Genomic DNA, 18,203 nt, shown 5'->3' on the forward strand with positions numbered 1-18,203 from the left:
CTACCTCCCCCTCCGGAAAGTATTAATGGAAACCAGCCACAGAGCTGGGCACCAAAGACAAATCTGAGGTGGCTGAGGACATCCCACATCACTTGCGAGGAAACCTGCACTGTCCTGACAGCAACCTTGCCCTTTTCCTCTGCAGGCTGAACACAAAGCAGCCGCACGAGCTGCCAGACCCCACAAATTTAGGTATGACAGCGAGCCCCAGCAAGTACGGTGAGAAGACAGAAGCAGGTTCATTCAACACAGATCTCCAATTTGTAAATTATGCCAGCGTGCAGTGGCCTCGCAGTTCTAAACGATCTATTTCTACAGGAACCAATGGACTGCAAACGCACAGGGTAAACTCATTCTGAAAAATATTACAGTAATTCCAGGAGAAGCTAGAGTCAGAATGAAAACAAATAAGTAAAAACTTTGAGACATTTCATTGGTATGCAAGCAATTTGAGAGCTCAGCAGTTCCCCGTCCACTCCTGGCAAAGTCTTCACGGGTGTCCCTTCACTGCCACCTTCTGGAAATACTCGATGCTTCCAAACTGCTCTCAGCAGGAAAAAAACACGAGCTCAGCTTTGGTAGCAGCAGTGGCATGCAACTGAGATGCTTATTAAAAATCGCCCATCACAAAACAGGAGCACTGCATCTGGAATCCCATCCCAAAGAAGTGAGCAGCAGAACAGTCTGCAAGATCAATACACAGAGCAGCCCAGGCTGAGCCGTGGTTTTGACCCCGAATACTATACATAATTAATCTCCCAGATTCTGCATGAGGTAGGGAATGGATTTTTTCCCAGATCCTAAAGTCAAAGGGGAATTAGTGAGGATCTGCTGACTCCATTTGCACCAACACACTTTAAAGACTCACCTGAACGGCCAACAAACCTCCCTCCCTCAAAATAAATAAAAAAACTGCTTCACTGAAAGTGAGAAGTTTCCTAAGAATTCAGAGTCAGTAATGAAATTTAAAAATGCAGGTCAAAAAAAGCCATTCTAATGCCAGTTCTTTAACTTCACACACAAGCATACCTGACGCACCAGTATATTGATTTGCCAGTAGATGACTGGAATTATCAAGCACGAAATTTCGGTCCAAATCAGTGTGCATTTTAACTCTTAAAATAGGCAAATGACTTGCTGAACTCTACAGTGAAGCCTAACCCAGCTCAACAGCAACATCTGCTGGCCAGTGAGCAACAATATCAGATTAGTTTAATTATATGGAAGGCTTTGGTTTTGTTCTAAACAAAGATGTGAATTTTCACTGCAATTTAAGAATGCCCAGTAAGACATATTTCATGTGCAGAAAGCAGATCTAACTGCTAAAGGCGTGCAAACAACAAAAAGGCACAACTCTACATGCACACACAGCCAGAGAAATGTCACCTACCATTACCTACCCCTGAGATATTTGACATCACAACATTGAAATTAAGAGGAAGTAAAATTTATGTTGGTAAGACTGTTCTGGAGAAAATCCCTTCTGTCCAACTGCTTCAGTCCCATCTGAAGAACACCCAAGGTACCTCCTGAACTGCTTGCTTTCCCAAGGGAGCAGCCAGCATGCAAAAGGCCTGAGGCAGCACTGGTATTTCCCAACCACGCTAGTCCCACCTTACAGAAGAGACTGGTAGCTAAGGCCATTAGAGCTCATTTCCCTCCAGACACCTTAACACATTCCTTATTAACCTTAGAAAATAAGCCTGCTACAGCAGAATGACATTATTGGAGCATGAGAACAGCTAATGGTCCTCACTTAATTTGAGCACCAACTGACACTCTAGATTAATTACAGTGAAAACTCTCATTTTTACCCCAGATGCATAAAACTTGGCAAACTACTCCTTGCCTTTTCTTTTCTTTAGAATAGCTTAGTTGCTGTTAACAACTTCAAGACTGCACTTAGACCTTCTGCATCACCTGGCACAAGGCCACAGTGACCTGGGAGCCTGGCAGTTAGTTACATGGCAGAGTAAGAGGTGCTGATGTGCTTCACTTCTGTTACCAGTAAAGGAACCAGATCACGTTCTTAAGGGAACGCTGAGAACCACCTCTTACAGGTCACCCTGTAACAGGAAATCACAGGAAAGTAGGGTTTTAACAGAACTCTGATAACCTTCAGTAGCACGGAACTTAGAAAAAATACACTACAAATGCTGAGCCTTGAACTTTTTAAATAATAGAAAACTGGAATGGCTGGAATGACATTCATTGTCTTTACAAAAATCAGTTTGCTTTGCAGTTTAAGGTTCTAATGCTTTTTCAAGTTTTGTATCTGAAATATATATATATATTTCTTTTTTTTTTTTTTTCCCTGAAAAAAATCAGAGAAGAGGATTTAGGAAATATTAAAGTTCAATTGCAACTATATGGTTTTGTTGTTTAAAACAAAAAAGCATTCCCAATCCCCCTTTCCCACATCTAGATGTTGAAAAAGGAGAGCATATCATAGGAATACAGAAAAATGAGCGATTGCTCAGGTCCTCAACAAGGAAGAGAACAGCTTTTATAAGGAACCATTTGTGTATTGGAAATTCAGAAAATACAGAGCGGAGCTGGTTTCACTTTGACAGTGCCAACTTACAGCTATAGCAAGATGAACACTGAGAAACGAATCCATTCTGCTCAGAAGTTGGACAGAAGGGAAAAGGAGAGAAGAGATACGAGCCTGTGTGTTTAGGAAAAGAAAGGGGCTTGAAGTTATCTGCTTGGAAGTGAACAACATTTTCCATGGCAAAAGCATTAGACCGAGGATACAGCGAACGTACACGGCAAGCTCTCGTTCCTAACTACAAGAGCAGTGCTTATTTAACAAATGTATCCTTACTCTGAAGTGCTATTTGAGCAGGTATTAAACCATGGAGCTTTTTTCTCTTGGACAGTAATTATGCATAGCCCTGCTCTATCTGTCTGTTTGATCAATTTTTACTCTCAGCTCATACAGCAGCATCCTTCAAGTTTGCCCATTATCACAAAGTCTTCAAGGCTAAAAAGGCTCCAACCCCCCAACGCAACACGCAGACAGGAAGAAGAAAGCCAGTTAATTCTCTAATTCCTTCTCTCCCTCATAAGCTTGCAGGTGTTCTATTTTCATTGTCTAAAAATCAAAGAGAAAATCATAAGCTCATTTCCTCTCCCTCAGTACAGTCCCTTTCAAGAAGCTACTCTCCATCAAGTTTTACTCAGCCCTCATAAATAATACAGATAATTGCAGATGGCCATAACAAACAAGCGAAAAAGTGTACATATATAGTACAAAGGAAACAATAAAAATTCTGAGGTGCTCCAAAAGCAGAAGGAATTCCTGGCAAATAGCAGCAGTTGCATCCAGGTCATGTTTTTAGTTGATGTAAGGCAATCAGAGCCAAAAATAATACAGAGACAGACTTCAGACGAAGTTAAACAAGGCTGCTGGCAGCTCGCTCCCCTCTGAAGCATTTCTTTCCTACCTCCCCCCCATGTGCAATATGCATAGCTATTTCTTCTCTATACATTTGCATTAGGAAGCGGGAATGCTGCTCATGGAAAGATAGGTTTAAAACTGCTGAAACTCCAAAATACATCAGCACCGTGCAATTAGGAAGATATTATGCTGACTGTAATAAGAAACTCTAAGAGTCCAGCCAGCTGCCCAAGAGTTAACATAATGCATTTCTCATCAAAACCTCTTCCAAGAGGTTAAGCACACAATAGACTATCTAAAGCACAGCTAGAAAGGCTGCTTGAAATTCCACACATGTGCCTCAGCAATGTATTTCTATTAATGTCCAGTGTGTGTCAGCGTGAAGATAAGGTACCAACATCATGTCCAACCAGCCAGCTAGAGAATGGGACGCCGTGTAAAACATTGTCTGATACTTAGAATCGCGGAGAACAGTGGCGCTTGCAATCTCACCCTCTGCACACGCGGCTGATAACGCCACCACCGAGAGTGGCAGCCGGAGCAAAACGTCCTGCAGATCGGGACACTAAAAGGCGGAGAGAGACGGGGAGGGAGAGGGAAGCAAACAAGAATTAAAATAAACTTCATCAGCGAACGGAAGCATATTGTAGGATGTCCAGCAGTAGCAGAGGGTATAACTGAACCGGGAAAAGCCTCCGTGAAATTTGCTCTTCGTATCAGCTTGCTGTAACTTTCTTTGAAGATGACAAATAAAGAAATAACCTCGGTGCTTATTTTGCTTTTTCCCATCATACCGTGTACTCTCAGCTGCGTCTCCTAGTACGATCCAGCAAGGCTATTTGTAATGGGAGCTTTGTCAGAGACATTTTATTCGAGGAGCTGTGATCCTGAACAGGGCACAACTGCTCTGCTGGGCCTGGCATTTAGGGCTCAAGAAGCCCACACGCCAGCACGAGCAGCTGCTGTATGGGAACCTGCTGGAACACCCCGTGTGGGCTGTGCTGTGTGCAGATGGGTGTTACACACAGAAACGTCCAGGGGGTCAGGAAACCTACTAGCTGAACAGCTCACAAGGATAACCTGCAGCGTAACTGCCTGTGGGTCAAGGCGTGGAACGTGGTGATCCTAACCAGGAGACCGCTGCGTATTGAGGAGGAAGAGACCAAACCCGAGCAGGCACAGAGCTGCTCATGCAGCGTGGCCTTCAGGCCTGTGCTGTGCTGCAGGATAAAATCACCCAGCTCAGCACAACCCAGGCAGCTGCGGGCAGCTTGCCCTCGGGAACAGCAGTTACAGCACCTTTATCTAAAAGCGCAGCAAGAAGCTCTCATGTGAACATCCTTTATGAACAGTTGCTTCTTAAACAGCTGAATTACAAGAATGTAATAGTTATAATATAAGAATATAATTGTTTGACTGACCAAAAAAGAGGAACCTCTTCGCAGACGGGATCTGTACAGCATGCCATGGGAAGATCTGGAGAGGGTCTGTGCTGTGTAAAGCAGGGCTCCCAGCACACATAGGGATGTCAGATTTACTTGCTATCTGCACTCCTTTTATTCTATTTCATTAAAACAGCTGCCTTACTATGCCACTGGTCAGCCCCTCGTATCAGGATCCAGAAAGAACCCTGCACCAGTTCTCTCCCAGCAGCCCTGCTGCAGATCCATCCTTCCATCTCAGGTACGAGCAATTTTCTTGCCACCCCCTCCGCTGCCAGCAGGGTCACTTCAAGACATGCACCTAAGGCTCCAAGGCAAGGCAACAGAAGCATCAAAAGTAGTTTTCATGGCATTTAGGGAATGTGACAGATGACATCCAGCGAGCTGTCACCTACCTCATGTCCCCATCATCCGAGTGGGAGACCAATCTGATTACCATTCAGTGCAAACTTATTTCCTAGCTATTATATCAGCCCTTTAAATTTGTAATCTTGCTCTCTTGTTAATAACGCTTTCATTCTCAAACATCTCAAGGAAATTTTCAAGCTTGTTTCTAAGGATCATTGATTCAGGATTCAAACACTGTCCTTCTGCAGACAGAACAGAATGAACGCTGGAAAGTTATAACCCAATAACAAGGGAGATGATCCCAAATATATACAACAGAAAAATAAAACAATAATCCAAAAATAAGAAGTTTAACCAAGCTTGTGCAAACTGTATTTTGTACTTTACACCTACAACTCATACCACAAGCCATGCTGGCTCGTACAGAAGGGAAGGCTACTGAAACACCCCCATGCATTATCAAATGTAATATCTCGTAGCAGATAGGATTAGTCTTCCTTTCTCCCTATTTTTTGCTTCTTAAACAACAGAACGGCTTTACTGTAACCCTTAAGTAGAATAAATTAATCTAGAAGAAGTTTCTGTGGAATGTATGAACTTTGTAGACAAAAAGAAGTGAAACATGGGGAGAAGAGAATTGAAGTCGAGACAGGGGAATTAGGCAGCACCACAGACAACTTCAATTTGTTGCAGCTGTAGGATTTAAAAAGAGGCCAACCTTGTGATAACGTCCCTTAGCCCAAGAGACTACAAAAATGAGAAGCTCACAAACGACCATCAGCTGCTGAAATCTGCAAAAACTCTCCAAACACAAATTAACCTTCAGAGCCAGGAGATAAAAGACTAGCTGCAGAAATTGGAAGTTGTTCAAAAAAAATGCTATAAATGTCTGACAAATCATAGCAGCAGTAGCAGGGAAAATAAGGAGTACAGATGCAGCATCTTACCCCCAGCCAGATAACACCTTTGCCTTTCCTCAAGAGAAGATGGAGAAAGAATTTACCCTTTTTAAATCCTGGTTGGTTGCATTAAACATTCTGCATGATTGTCTTAGTTAAATTTAGACCTCACTGGTGCTTCAGAGGCCAAAAGTTATTAGCTTGCTGGAGGTTACACACACGTAGATCCTTGTCATGCCAAGTTTAAATTTAATGCAAACCTTTCCAAAGTCCATCATCTAATACTGCAAGACTACTTTCTACAGGGATTCCTTAAACATTTAATGGTTTCATAAAAAAAATTAATTCTTTCACTGCAGAAGTGCACCCACCTCTGCTACAGAACACAGCAGCCAGAGAGGAACCCAACCGTGGAGGAGAACGAGGGATGTTCTGTCCGGAGGCCATATAGATTAACAGGCCACTAACTTTCAAGACTCTGCTGATTAACATGCATTCCTCAAAGTGCAGAAAAGAAAAAAAAAAAAAAAACTCAGAGAGCGAGAGTGAGAGGAATAGAAGGAACGAGATCTGAAGCTACTCGCAATCCAGCTATTTAACTCCCCTATTGATGGCTTGCAACGTAGAAAACAACACATGGAGCTACAAAACCCAGCCCGGAGTCCTCACCAGGGGAAGAAAAGCAGACTGCTTCCAAGAGCTTTGACTCTGCCTCGTGTGCAGCAGGAGGGCTCCACATCAAGCATCAAAAATGCAGAGAAACGGAACGCGTAACATTATTAATGCTGCTACTAAATAGACTTTTTCAGGCCAAAAAATAATCTAGAATATAAAAATAAAGACAGGAGGCTTGGAGAACTAAGGGCTGTCTGACTCTTCAGCACACAGCTCAGAGGCCAAGGCAGCCTTTCGTAAAGGCAAAGGAATATTACACCTCTGTTAATTACCAAGTTCCAACCCAAAAAGAACTTTAAAAAGCATTTAAAAAAAAATTAGGGCTGTTTAAAAATAAACACCAGTTATGACACTACAGGTTAGGATCTGAAGTTCCTCAGATCTGTTCAAATACTTCAGTTGTTCAAGGCACGCGTTTGTTTCTGACGTTGTGTGTGCCACAAGCTCTGAGCTAGCAGCAGTGACTGCCTCAGGGGACCGGCTTTTGCCAGCAGGAGCCCCTTGCAGAGGTGCCGTACCTTCAGCCAGCTCCACTCAGCTCTTTGCAGAGAGAAACCATCTGGGAGTGTCACATGTACACGTGCCCTATTTTTGCTTCAATATACACCTTAGGAGACCATGACAGGGCCTTTTTTTTTGGTAATAAATCACTAAGGCTTAAATAAAAAAAAACAAACTACATCTTTCCATGTACATCAACATTTTTAAAAGGTAATTTCACTCAGTGAAAGCAATCAGAAACAGCCACATTGCACCTTCTAGCCAAAGACAGCGCCACTCATGCTAACCCAGGCAGATTTCCTAGCTGGTTATGCACACACTAAGGATATGTGAGTGCTCTGCAAACAGCCAAACCACTAGGAGATAATGCTCCTACCACCAGCAGTACCCAAATTACACGTACAAATTTGTGTTCTAGTGGCTAAATGCACCAGTCATTTTCCAAACAAAATATAAAAGTGAATCTGAAGAAGGCGTCATTCCTGTAGTAAACACACACAGGGACTTGTTGCTAATCACAAGTGATAACATCACTGGAAAAATCAAATGGGAAGAAAAATAACCAGACTTTTTCCTCATTTTGCACTATTATTTCCTGACTTAAGTCAGTGTTTTCTGCTTCAGCCATGAAAAAAAAGTTTCAATCAAGAACAATTTACAGAAAGAACAACTGAAGACTAAAAACCAACATTTGTGTTAGCAAAGTCTCCCCTCAACACCAACTATTTCCTACCTACAGACTTGCAACTCTTAAAACAGAAGGGTTTTAGCTCAATCTGCTACATTTTAACTGGAAAGCAAACAGACCGCAGAACTGCCCTGAAGTGAGCAGCACCTAAAAGGTAAGGCAAAGCTCACAGGGGTGGTACCTGGGGCTTTCACTAGGTCAGTTCATACACCCAGGGAGGGGAAAAACACAAAAACCAAGGCCAAGTGTTGGTGATAGAGGCCTGACCTTAAAAATGCAGCCTCACCCGCGCTGTCACAAACACCCCGCTGCTCCTGGGCCTGGGTTGGCCACTGCTGCTTGTTGTCACAATGGGGAGAGATTACGCGCAACAAAAGCCCAGCCTGATCCAGGGATGTTTACCTGTGGGTTAATCAACCGGGATGAAGCTGATCCCCAGCTTAACACAAAGTAAATGAAAGCCTCAACAAAACTAAATCGTGTTCAGCCCCAGTTCAGCTGCAGCTCTCTACAGCTGATACTGGTTGACAACAGTGGGCAAAAAGCATGAGGTTGGCCTAAAACTTCATCAGTGACTAGAAACCTAACGAAAACTTTCTATATTTATATCTTATTTCCAGAAATAGGTCAATTGGCTGACTCCTTTCCTTCCTATGAGTTGGCTGACTCCTTTCCTTCCCCTCAACCCAGCACTGTTCCAGCTGATCACTTCCACTATCACCAAATTCTCCTCCTCTATAGCAAGCAATGTACAGGCTATTTGTGTAGCTTTCACCAATTTTACACAATTTTACCTCCACATTCTTTGAATTGGAGAAGAAAACGTAACAGTTAAAACAGCAACAGGCATTTTTAAATGGTGTGCACTAAATATATATGCTATATACACTAAACCAAGGCTGATAGCATCCAGTGCACTCCACGTGGAAAGCCCAAGAGTTCAGAATCTCACACACACGACCACACCGATATCAAAACCCACTGCCCCGATCAAAGTCACTCCTGCTCGACACACCCCCTTCCTCTCTCACTGATTCAGGAGGGCTCTGAAGAACAAATAGGTTATTTCTGGCCAAGAAATCATTCAAAATGAACCCAGCAGCCTATGACCAATTATGATCAGCTGCTGGAGCAATGGGACAGACCCTTCCTCCTGTGAGGATTTCCTCCCACACACATCTCAGGCCAGACTAACCACATCGGTGCAGAGCTGGAGCCACCAGAAAGCAGGGGCTGCCGTCCTGCAAGCAGAGCATGTTATTTATTTGTGTATTTATAGAACTCACCAAATTCCCAGGAGCACTGGGAATGGTGAACCATTTGTCAGCAGCAGCTGGCAAACGGCTTCCCCAGCAATTTAGGAGTTGTGTCCAGGCTGGGTTCGCACAGCAAGCAATGCCCTTCAGTCTTGCCTGAAACAGCTAATTATGGTGCCAAGTTTGTCCTGCCATCACCCCATTTCTGAATTCATTCTTTCAAAGTGGTAAGGAAGACGACGACTCTTGGTCAATAACTCTGACAAAGCCATTATCCTAGGGGTATTAAATGGGGAGATAAGAACTTCAGGGCTTTGCACAAATCATATTAGTTCAATTCTGAAATCCGCGTAATGCTTCTTTTCAAAGTATTAATTTCATTTATTCTATTTGCTCTCCCTCTGTCCTGATAACACAGGCACACATGGCCCCTAAATGAGATCCTCCTATTTTATAAGTTATAATCCTCCCTTTCTAAAGTAGTAATGAGATGTCTTCGCTTAATCGCGTTTATTCTCCCCCCCCAGCTTCTGCTTTTCTCCATCCCCATTCCACATTGATTTGTTTCAAAGGTTTCAGCAAAAACCATCAGGCTGGGAGTCACTGGCTCCAAGACGATGGCTCATGGTGCATATGCTGCACAGCCTTAGGAGATTACAAAAGCAGAAAGGAAAAAAAAGTTTCTTTTGTTGGTAAAAAAGGGGAAAAAAAAGAAAAGAAACCCTGAAGAACCAAGAAGTTGAGAGATTAGGTTTTGATTAACTGGAAATTAAATAGGAAAGATTCAAAGTTTAGGAAAAGGCAATACTACTCACAACACATCCAAGCAATTAAATAACTTGACTATGACAACTTCAGAAATTTCTTGTGCTAGAATTAAAAAAAATAAATAAAGATGGCTGTACTGATTCTTGTTTATTTCACACGAGACTTAAGTTATGCTACTAGCATCAGTTAAACATCCTAGGCAATGCTCTGAAGTTCTGTACGTATTATCCCTGTTGTACTGTAAGTGCTCATGGCATTAAATTATTTAAGAACCCAGCCAGCACCATGATCCTGCAGCGATGTACAAACAAAACATGTTCTCTCTAATATAAACTGGTGAGAGCTCTTCCACAGGAGCTTAGCAGACTGCTTCCATCTGAGCCAGTCCCATGTGGTTAATCAAAAGCCATATTCACTCCAAGAGTGAAGTGAATGCTGCAGTGTTTCTACTTATAGAGGTGTTTAGCTTCTTAAACTTCATAGTTTTAGTCCAAACCTAAAGGTATCTAGAATCTAAGTACCCTGTTCAGAAGCTAAGTACCTCATTCAAAGTCATAAAAAAAGAACAAGACAAAAATGTAAAACAGAGCCCATGTTCTTAATGCTCAAACCCTCTTGTAACCAGTGAACCACTAAGAAATAAAACCAACCAGTTTTAATCTGCACTCCCCTGCCCCATCAGTGATGAAGTACCTGGCCCCAGAAACTGGCAGCAAGCTCCCTACCAAACGTTATTTGTAGTCCACGCTCTCAGCAGGACACTGCACAGCGTCACAGAAGTACCTCACAAAGATGCTGTTAATAATAAAAGTCAGGAAAAAAAAAATCACACACACAAAAAAAAACCCACACAGATTAAATGACAAGTCTTGTCCAACACAAGCAAAATGAAATTGTTTCAACATACAGCTACTGTATTTGGATTTATGGTCCACAAGTGGTAAAGTTACAGGAGAATACTGCAGCACTACTAGAGACAACTGTACAAGGGAAGGCTACCAGTGACCAAGCTATCCATACAGTGAGGGCACAGAGCAGCACAAGATCTTGCTGCAAGTATCAAAATAATAATAATAATAAAAAAAACACCTTACTACTGATACAGGGCATCATTTTCAATACTTACTAAATTAAGTGCTGTTAGAAGCAAGTCATTCATCTGTTATTTCCTTCATGGGACTTGCCCCATTTTTCGATGGTTTCCATAGTAGGTCATAACAAACAAAACAACCAAAAAACACCATAAAAACACACTAAAAACTGAAAGTACTTTCCCTTATAAACTTCAGCAGATAATTTCCAGTTCCATCTGCACCTAGACTGCCACCAGGTACACCTAATTCCACTACTCTTTTCTGTTTGAAAGAGAAGACAGATACAGATGAGATGAAAGAGCAGCTCACATCCATTATTTGCCTCATATTCTAGGGCTAGAAAGCAAAAAAAGTGAGCAAAAACCATTCAAACACTACTCCAAATAAAGGAAGAAAACAATACTGGAAGACAAAGGACAGATATGATTTGAGTAGGATTAAGAAAGTAGAATAAGGTGACCATGCCTGAAAGGAAACTGAAGCTGAGATAAAGCAAATCTGATAGGGACTCCAATCATTTAAAAAGGCTGGCAAGAACAGTTACTGCTTAGGAAGACACCTAGAAACCAACAGACAATAGCTTTGACCTCATCTTTGGAAGGACAGGCTAGACTATTCCATTTTTAAGGATCTTAAATTTATGACTGATCAAGAGATAGTTAAAGAGCAATGAAATTTAACAGTTTCTCATTCTTGCACCGCATTCCATGGCCACTATTTATCTTTTATGGGTTACACAGAGAGAGCCTGATCAGATTTTTGCAGACCATCAAGTTTGCAATATCTGGGTATGCGACACTGCAGGATTAAAAGCTAATTCAGGTAATAGAACAGCTTCTGTATGTTAGAGGTCAGGTCCCTGCTCATTTTAGAGGTGCCCTCCTCACACTCCACAAATATTGCCTGCCTTTGCTAGTCACACAGCTCCGAGGTTACTCCCTGCGTCTCCCTGCGGGAGGGCAGGCTCTGTTTCTGAGCTGGGCCTTACCTTTAGGCTGGGTACTAAATCCACCGGCTCCCCCCACCCTCCCAGCCCCCTTTACAGAGCTCCGTTAATTGCATTCATAAAGATAATACTCTAGTGGGAAGTGCGTTAACCTTGTGTCCGCTGGCCCAGACCTGCTGTTCGGAGGACTGGAGTCACCTGCCTCAGATGTGGCTCTCCTAAGGCTCAGCACTCACGCACGCTTCCCATGGTCAGGGTACAAGCTGCCAAGAAGCTTCCTACAATGCAGCAATTCCCAAGATACGCCCAGCAGAGCAACCTGAGACCTTCCAACACAGCCACATGCAGTAGACTGCCGGAAAGTCAAAGCATAAATGGGTCCAAACCCCTAAATGGACATCCTCACAGAAGGCATGTTCGTAAGTGACTGTTGAGCACCAAGGCAATAAAACAGTCTCCTGTCCAAGAAGGCTTTAAACCCCAGAAGTTGTCAGGGTATGGAGGTAAGAAGCACCACTCTATGTCTGCCCTGTTCTCACATTCTGCATAAGCATCTGGTGTGGATCGCTGTCAGATGGACTACAGCTAGAAAAACCTTCTGTCCAAACCCTTACAGCAATGCTCACTTACCTTTTATTTATTCACCCCCCAGTATTATAACCTCAAACTGCTTCCCAGCCCAGTCAGGTGCCCGGGTAAGCCATGCCTGTTGCTATTCACCAGGCAGAAAACACGCTCACAGAAGGGCTCTTTACTAAAATTAAGTGTGTGCAACACATCGGGATGGAAGGATTCCAGTAGGATGGAAGAAACACAAATAAAGATAACATTTCTCAGGTCTGCCCCCTTCCTAAACTGTCCCTTCAGTATGCAGTAGGCAAAGAGAATTACCCTCAGCCTAGCTCTCCCAACACCACAGCCTGTACTGGGAGGGGCTGACAGAATTAACTTCCTCCCCAGCTGCCCATGTAGTGCCGTGCTCTGCAGAGCAGCGCTCACATCACACCACTGCTCTGCCCGCTGCTGAGCTCTGCTGGCACCGCACCAAGACCCTCTCCACACACCCCCAGAGTCAGGTCCTAAACTCATCACACCAGTGGTATTCTGTGGATCCCTTCAAGCTGGGAGATTTCAGTCTGTCCTGCGTGGGAGCACACTGGAGGTTTTGTTACTCACCAGCTGGGCCGCTCTCTGCCTTTCTTCATTGGTGCTGTTCCTCTCCCGCTGCAGGGCAGTGCTCAGCGCCTCGCCGGCTGCTTCCCTCTCTCTTTTGGCCAGCCGGAGCAGCTCCTCTTGGACCAGAGCCTGTTCTTGCTCATACCTGTAAGAGATCAGCAAAGGCAATCAGCAGACTTCTGGCAACATCCCTGACCAGAGCCAAAGCGCAAACGCGTTATCGATTTGGTACAAAGCCTGCTCACAGCCCCTCCATTATCAGCAGGAATTCCAAGTCCAACAAACTGTAAACACGACCTGCAAACTTCACTGTCACACAGCACAGACAACAACAGTAGACTGAGCACCTTACAAGCTTATATTTCAGTTATATTTAGCTCTATTAAGCGCTTAATTATCACCTGAAAACAGTGATAATAGAAAGTAGTTAGCTAGATAAATAGGCACCGCTTCGGAAAAAATCAAGAAACGTACTACAATAAAAGGTGTCAGTCTGACAGGGCTTTTTCTATTCTACAAGGGGAAAAAAAATCTTAGAACAAATACAGTGACAGTGTCGAGAGTGCATCCTGTCATGTCTATCGCCTAGGCACCTGCATCTCAGAGACTGCCATGAAGGAAATTCAGTCTAATTCGAGCCTGGCGAATTCTACAAGCAAGCACCTTCAGCATCTGTGTAACTCAGCGGCTTTCTGCTACAAAACTGCTGGCCTGCTCTTCAGGAAAAGACCAAGCCAGCAGTTTTGTAGCAGAAAGCCTCTGAGTTACACAGACACTGAAGTTCTCACACGGCCCTGCGTACCTAGAACTAGGAGTAGACTCCTGTGGTTAGAGGACGTGGATAGAGGACATTCTTCTTGTACATTTCTCCTCGCTCTTATAAATATCTTTAAAGATAAATAAATATAATAAATTTAAATACCCTTGAATGAAAAATTCACAGCACTCTAGTACTGGCTGACTGGCAGTAAGTCTAGTCTATGACAAGGAGTCAGATACATAAAATGGATCTGATAACGTTAGGTGTAAACTGAATCAAAACCATGACCACATCTGAGATTTAAGAATCCCTTAGTATCAAGCACTTAGTTTCCTTCATTTGTATCAGAAAAGGCAACTGTAGTCAAATTTAGGCTTAATTGGTCCTGCAATGCACATAATACACATTTTCTACAGTTACCAACTCTTTACATTGGTCCTCCCTATCTGTTTTTCCAAACACCACTTCACCTGCTCACAGCTCCCCCAGTTGCTCCTTTTGGCTAAGGTACAGGAGCACGGCTTCAAAGAGGATTCCCAGGCACTAACATTTACAGTCACTGCACTCAGAGTGAAATAAATCATATATACAGTCGAAAAGGAGCTGAACTGTGTCTTTTTCACAAACTTCACCTCACCTCCTGTACAACTCCTGCTCCGCGACTGAAGCCTTCTGACCAGAGTTACTTGCCGTTGGTGGCTGGATGCCTAGAAAGAAGGACAGAAGCCTGTGACAACTGTAAAGGAAAACAGTCTGTCATCACATCATAAATTATTTGATAAGAAGATAACACTTCATATGTGAGTGTTATCCCATCAAGAGAAAAAACAATACACTTAAAAAAAAAAGTCTCAAGAAAATGTAAATCTGGTAGAGTTAGAATTCAGAAAAGAAAGATCCTGACAACACTGCCTTTCACAAGGCACACTGACCAAGGCATGCAATAGAAGTATCTAGGTAAAAATGTTAACCTCCCTTCCTCACGCCCTGTTTTATACTGAAACATAAGCATAGTTTTAGTCCTACTTTCTATTTGCTTCTTCCAGCTCCACTAAGTCTTCCCCTCAAGCTCCTGCTTTCCTTATAATTAGGAAGATCCCACAAGTAACAAATCTCTAACAGCGAAGGCCTGGCTCGTTACCTTCACGTTACTTTGGATGCCTTAAATACATCCAAATAATGTTTATCGACAAAGTATATTTGAAAACTAACAGAAATCAAATCAATTTGTGACTTGTAAAGAAAGACAAGCTCAGAAATCACGTTCTCACCATCCACTTAGACTGTCACGTAAGCTGTGCTTGGTCAATCCTGCCCCCACAGCATGAACTTATTTCCAAAGAACAAGCAGTATTTTCCCACCCATCCACAACATACTCCCTGGGCATGGAAAGGAGACAATAAATCAAGTTTAAAGATAAAAAATATTCTGCCCCGCTTACTGCATGCTTACTTCAAATCATTTTTAGAAACGTTCACAAAGTGATACAAGTTCATTAATGCATCTAAGAGGGGTGGCATTCTGAAGCCAGAGAAGGAAAGGACCAGAAGAACAAGCTATCACATTAAGGTCACACCACAACAGAAGGAGGACAGCATTTCAACTGCTCCGACAGCCAGATGATACAGCCACCTTTCAGAAACACGTAAAATGTCACCAAACTGCAATGTCCAATATGTTCAATGATGCTGATACCTACATACATGTACGTAAACGTGTTAAAGGCTAATCAAAGAGCTCCTCTCGTAACAGGGCAGCCTTGAAAAGATACACACATGCTATGTAACATCCAACAGCAGTGCTATTGAGAGGTGTGAGAAAAGAGTAGACCTGACAGGGACTGACAGTACCTGTAGGGGGTTTGGGTTTCCCTTCTGCAGCTGGTGAAAACGGAGCTGTGCCATTGGATGATCTCTGGCTGTCCCTTTTACTTTGTGGAGTTTCTTTCATTCGGTTTACTACATCTTCAGAGAGCTGAAACATGCATACAGGAGAAATGAATCAATTTAGCACTTGGCGTACATATATTTCAGTATAAAAGTACCCAACTTGTTAGTTTTCATATTAACACAAGAACAGAACTGAACATAGAATCAAATATAGAACAGAGGGCATCTTCAAAGCCCATCTATTCCAACTGCCTGACCATGTCACGGCTAACCAAAAAGGTAAAGCATATTAATAAGGGCGTTATCCAAACATCTCTTGACACTGACAAGCCTGGGGAATCGGTCACCTCTCTAGGAAGCCTGTTCCAGTGCCTGACCACCCTCCTGGTGAAGTTGTTCTTTCTCCCCAGTCTGAACCTTCCCTGACACAGCTGTGTGCCATTCCCCTGAAAACCTGCCTTCAGTTCCCAGGGAGCAGAGACCAGCACCTCTCCCTCTGCTTCTCCTCCTCAAGAAGCTGCAGAGAGCAAAGAGGCCACCTTGAAGCCTTGTTTTCTCCACATTAACGTACCAAATTCTTGGGTGTTCTGCCCTCCTGCATTACACTCTCACTATTTACAACCACACGTGTGCGCAGTACCTTTGCCATAGGATTTGGTGAGAAATAACCCCAGATACGTAACGCCTACCACAAGAGAAACAACAGGGCAGCAGGGCAGTGACCAAGCAACACCAAGGCATCCCACAGCTGGGGACGATAATGGGAGAACTCCCAGCATCAATTCCAGTACAGCTGAAGGCTGGGGACAGCATCTACTGGTTTTAGGCATTTAACCTTGTTCTCTAAGGAAAAGCAGTCTTGTTAAGTAACACGCGGTGCTAGACAGTAGGGATCTCAAAAATAATTCAGTTCTACATTAATTTAATGGAAATTGGTGGTGGTTGAAAGCCAGACGCCTGTATCAGCGTCCTGTGGGAGCGAACACCCACAGCAGGCGGCCGGGCAGCGAGCCCACAGCACCCATGGGCTTGTGGCCTCCCACCCTGCGAAACATCCAAAGGAACAGCGAGAAAAGGGCTGATAGGAACTCGCATTTTGCTCCTCTCGATCAGCACAGGCCTGTCCAAAGCCCGGCTCGGTCACTGCAGGGCCCCTGCCCAGCTGGAGGCCGCCCTCAGCTCCAGCTCCCCTCAGCCCTGCGGGTGCTGAGCGGGGGGCACCGGGCAGCCCCCGGGGGCTGCTCCCCTCCTCCCCTCCCCTCCGGTGACTCCTCAGCCCCCATCCCCTGCGTGTCCCCTCACCCTGACGCCCTGCAGCACCCGGACCCGGTCGCGCTCGTCCCGGCCGAAGGAGACGCTCCTGCCGCCCGCCCGGCTGCCGCTGCCCCCCATGCCAAGGGGCGGCCGCCGGGGACGCCGCTCCGAGGCCAGCGGCAACACTCCCTCTCCGCCGCCTGCCAACACGCCCGCCTGCCATTGGTGGATGGCTTCCGGGTAGCCAATGGCGCGGCGCGGTGCTGGCGGAGCGGCGCGGTGCAGGCTGGGGGTTGTAGTTTGGCGGCCAGCAGGCGCGCTGGGGGTGTTTTCCCCTTATCCTTCACTGCCCGATGTGCACCGTTAAGCGCCGTTTTTCACGCGTTTCTGCTCGGCGTAGCCAGGGGGTGGTAGAGGGGTGTTAGTCTGAACCGCAGTGGGGTGTGCGCTGGGTTGTGGTGCTGAGGAGAGCGGTTTCGCTCGCCCGCAACCACCTGGCTGCGCCGTAACCAGCCCTCAAGGCTGGTAACGCCACAGAGAAACCCCTAAAGATGAAAAATCAAATAAAGTTTTCATCAGGGCACCCCCACATTTCTTTATGACCACTTTCTGCAGCGCGCACCTGCACCAGAACAGCTGGGTTGTGGATTCAGCCCCAGGCCCAGGCCTCCTCCTTCCCTCCCTTCAGAGCAGAATCCCAGAATCACAGAATTTCTAGGTTGGAAGAGACCTCCAAGATCATCGAGTCCAACCTCTGACCTAACACTAACCAGTCCTCCACTAAACCATATCACTGAGCTCTACATCTAAACGTCTCTTAAAGACCTCCAGGGGTGGTGACTCCACCACCTCCCTGGGCAGCCTGTTCCAATGCCTCACAACCCTTTCGTAAAGAAGTTCTTCTTAATATCCAACCTAAGCGTCCCCTGGCACAGTTTTAGCCCATTTCCCCTCATCCTGTCACCAGGCACATGGGAGCAGCACCAAACCACCCCCTCAGGCTTCCACTTGGACACACTAAATGCGTGGAGGCTCTTTACTGGGTCAAAGTTATGGAAAGAAAAAAATCCAACACACTTTACAACACAGAAAATGAAGTATGA

General features: G+C 44.5%; 1 protein-coding gene across 5 annotated transcripts in view; it reads right to left on the reverse strand.

Moving 5' to 3' along the window:
- Positions 1-17,319, reverse strand: part of CHCHD6 (coiled-coil-helix-coiled-coil-helix domain containing 6) — a 122,617-nt gene extending 105,298 nt beyond the window's left edge. For 2 of the 5 annotated variants that reach the window (XM_068694115.1, XM_068694116.1), the window contains exons 1-4: positions 17,149-17,318; positions 15,808-15,931; positions 14,594-14,663; positions 13,197-13,341 (exon numbers count right to left, since the gene is read on the reverse strand). In XM_068694115.1, coding sequence (XP_068550216.1) covers positions 13,197-13,341; positions 14,594-14,663; positions 15,808-15,931; positions 17,149-17,238 — 429 coding nt within the window. In that variant the 5' untranslated portion in view covers positions 17,239-17,318. Of the gene's footprint in view, positions 1-13,196; positions 13,342-14,593; positions 14,664-15,807; positions 15,932-17,148 lie in introns of all 5 variants that reach the window. The other 3 variants (XM_068694113.1, XM_068694112.1, XM_068694117.1) reach the window with 2 other exon arrangements.
- Positions 17,320-18,203: the final 884 nt, after the last annotated feature.

Source organism: Anas acuta, chromosome 11, assembly GCF_963932015.1.
Source record: "Anas acuta chromosome 11, bAnaAcu1.1, whole genome shotgun sequence".
Lineage (NCBI taxonomy): Eukaryota > Metazoa > Chordata > Aves > Anseriformes > Anatidae > Anas > Anas acuta.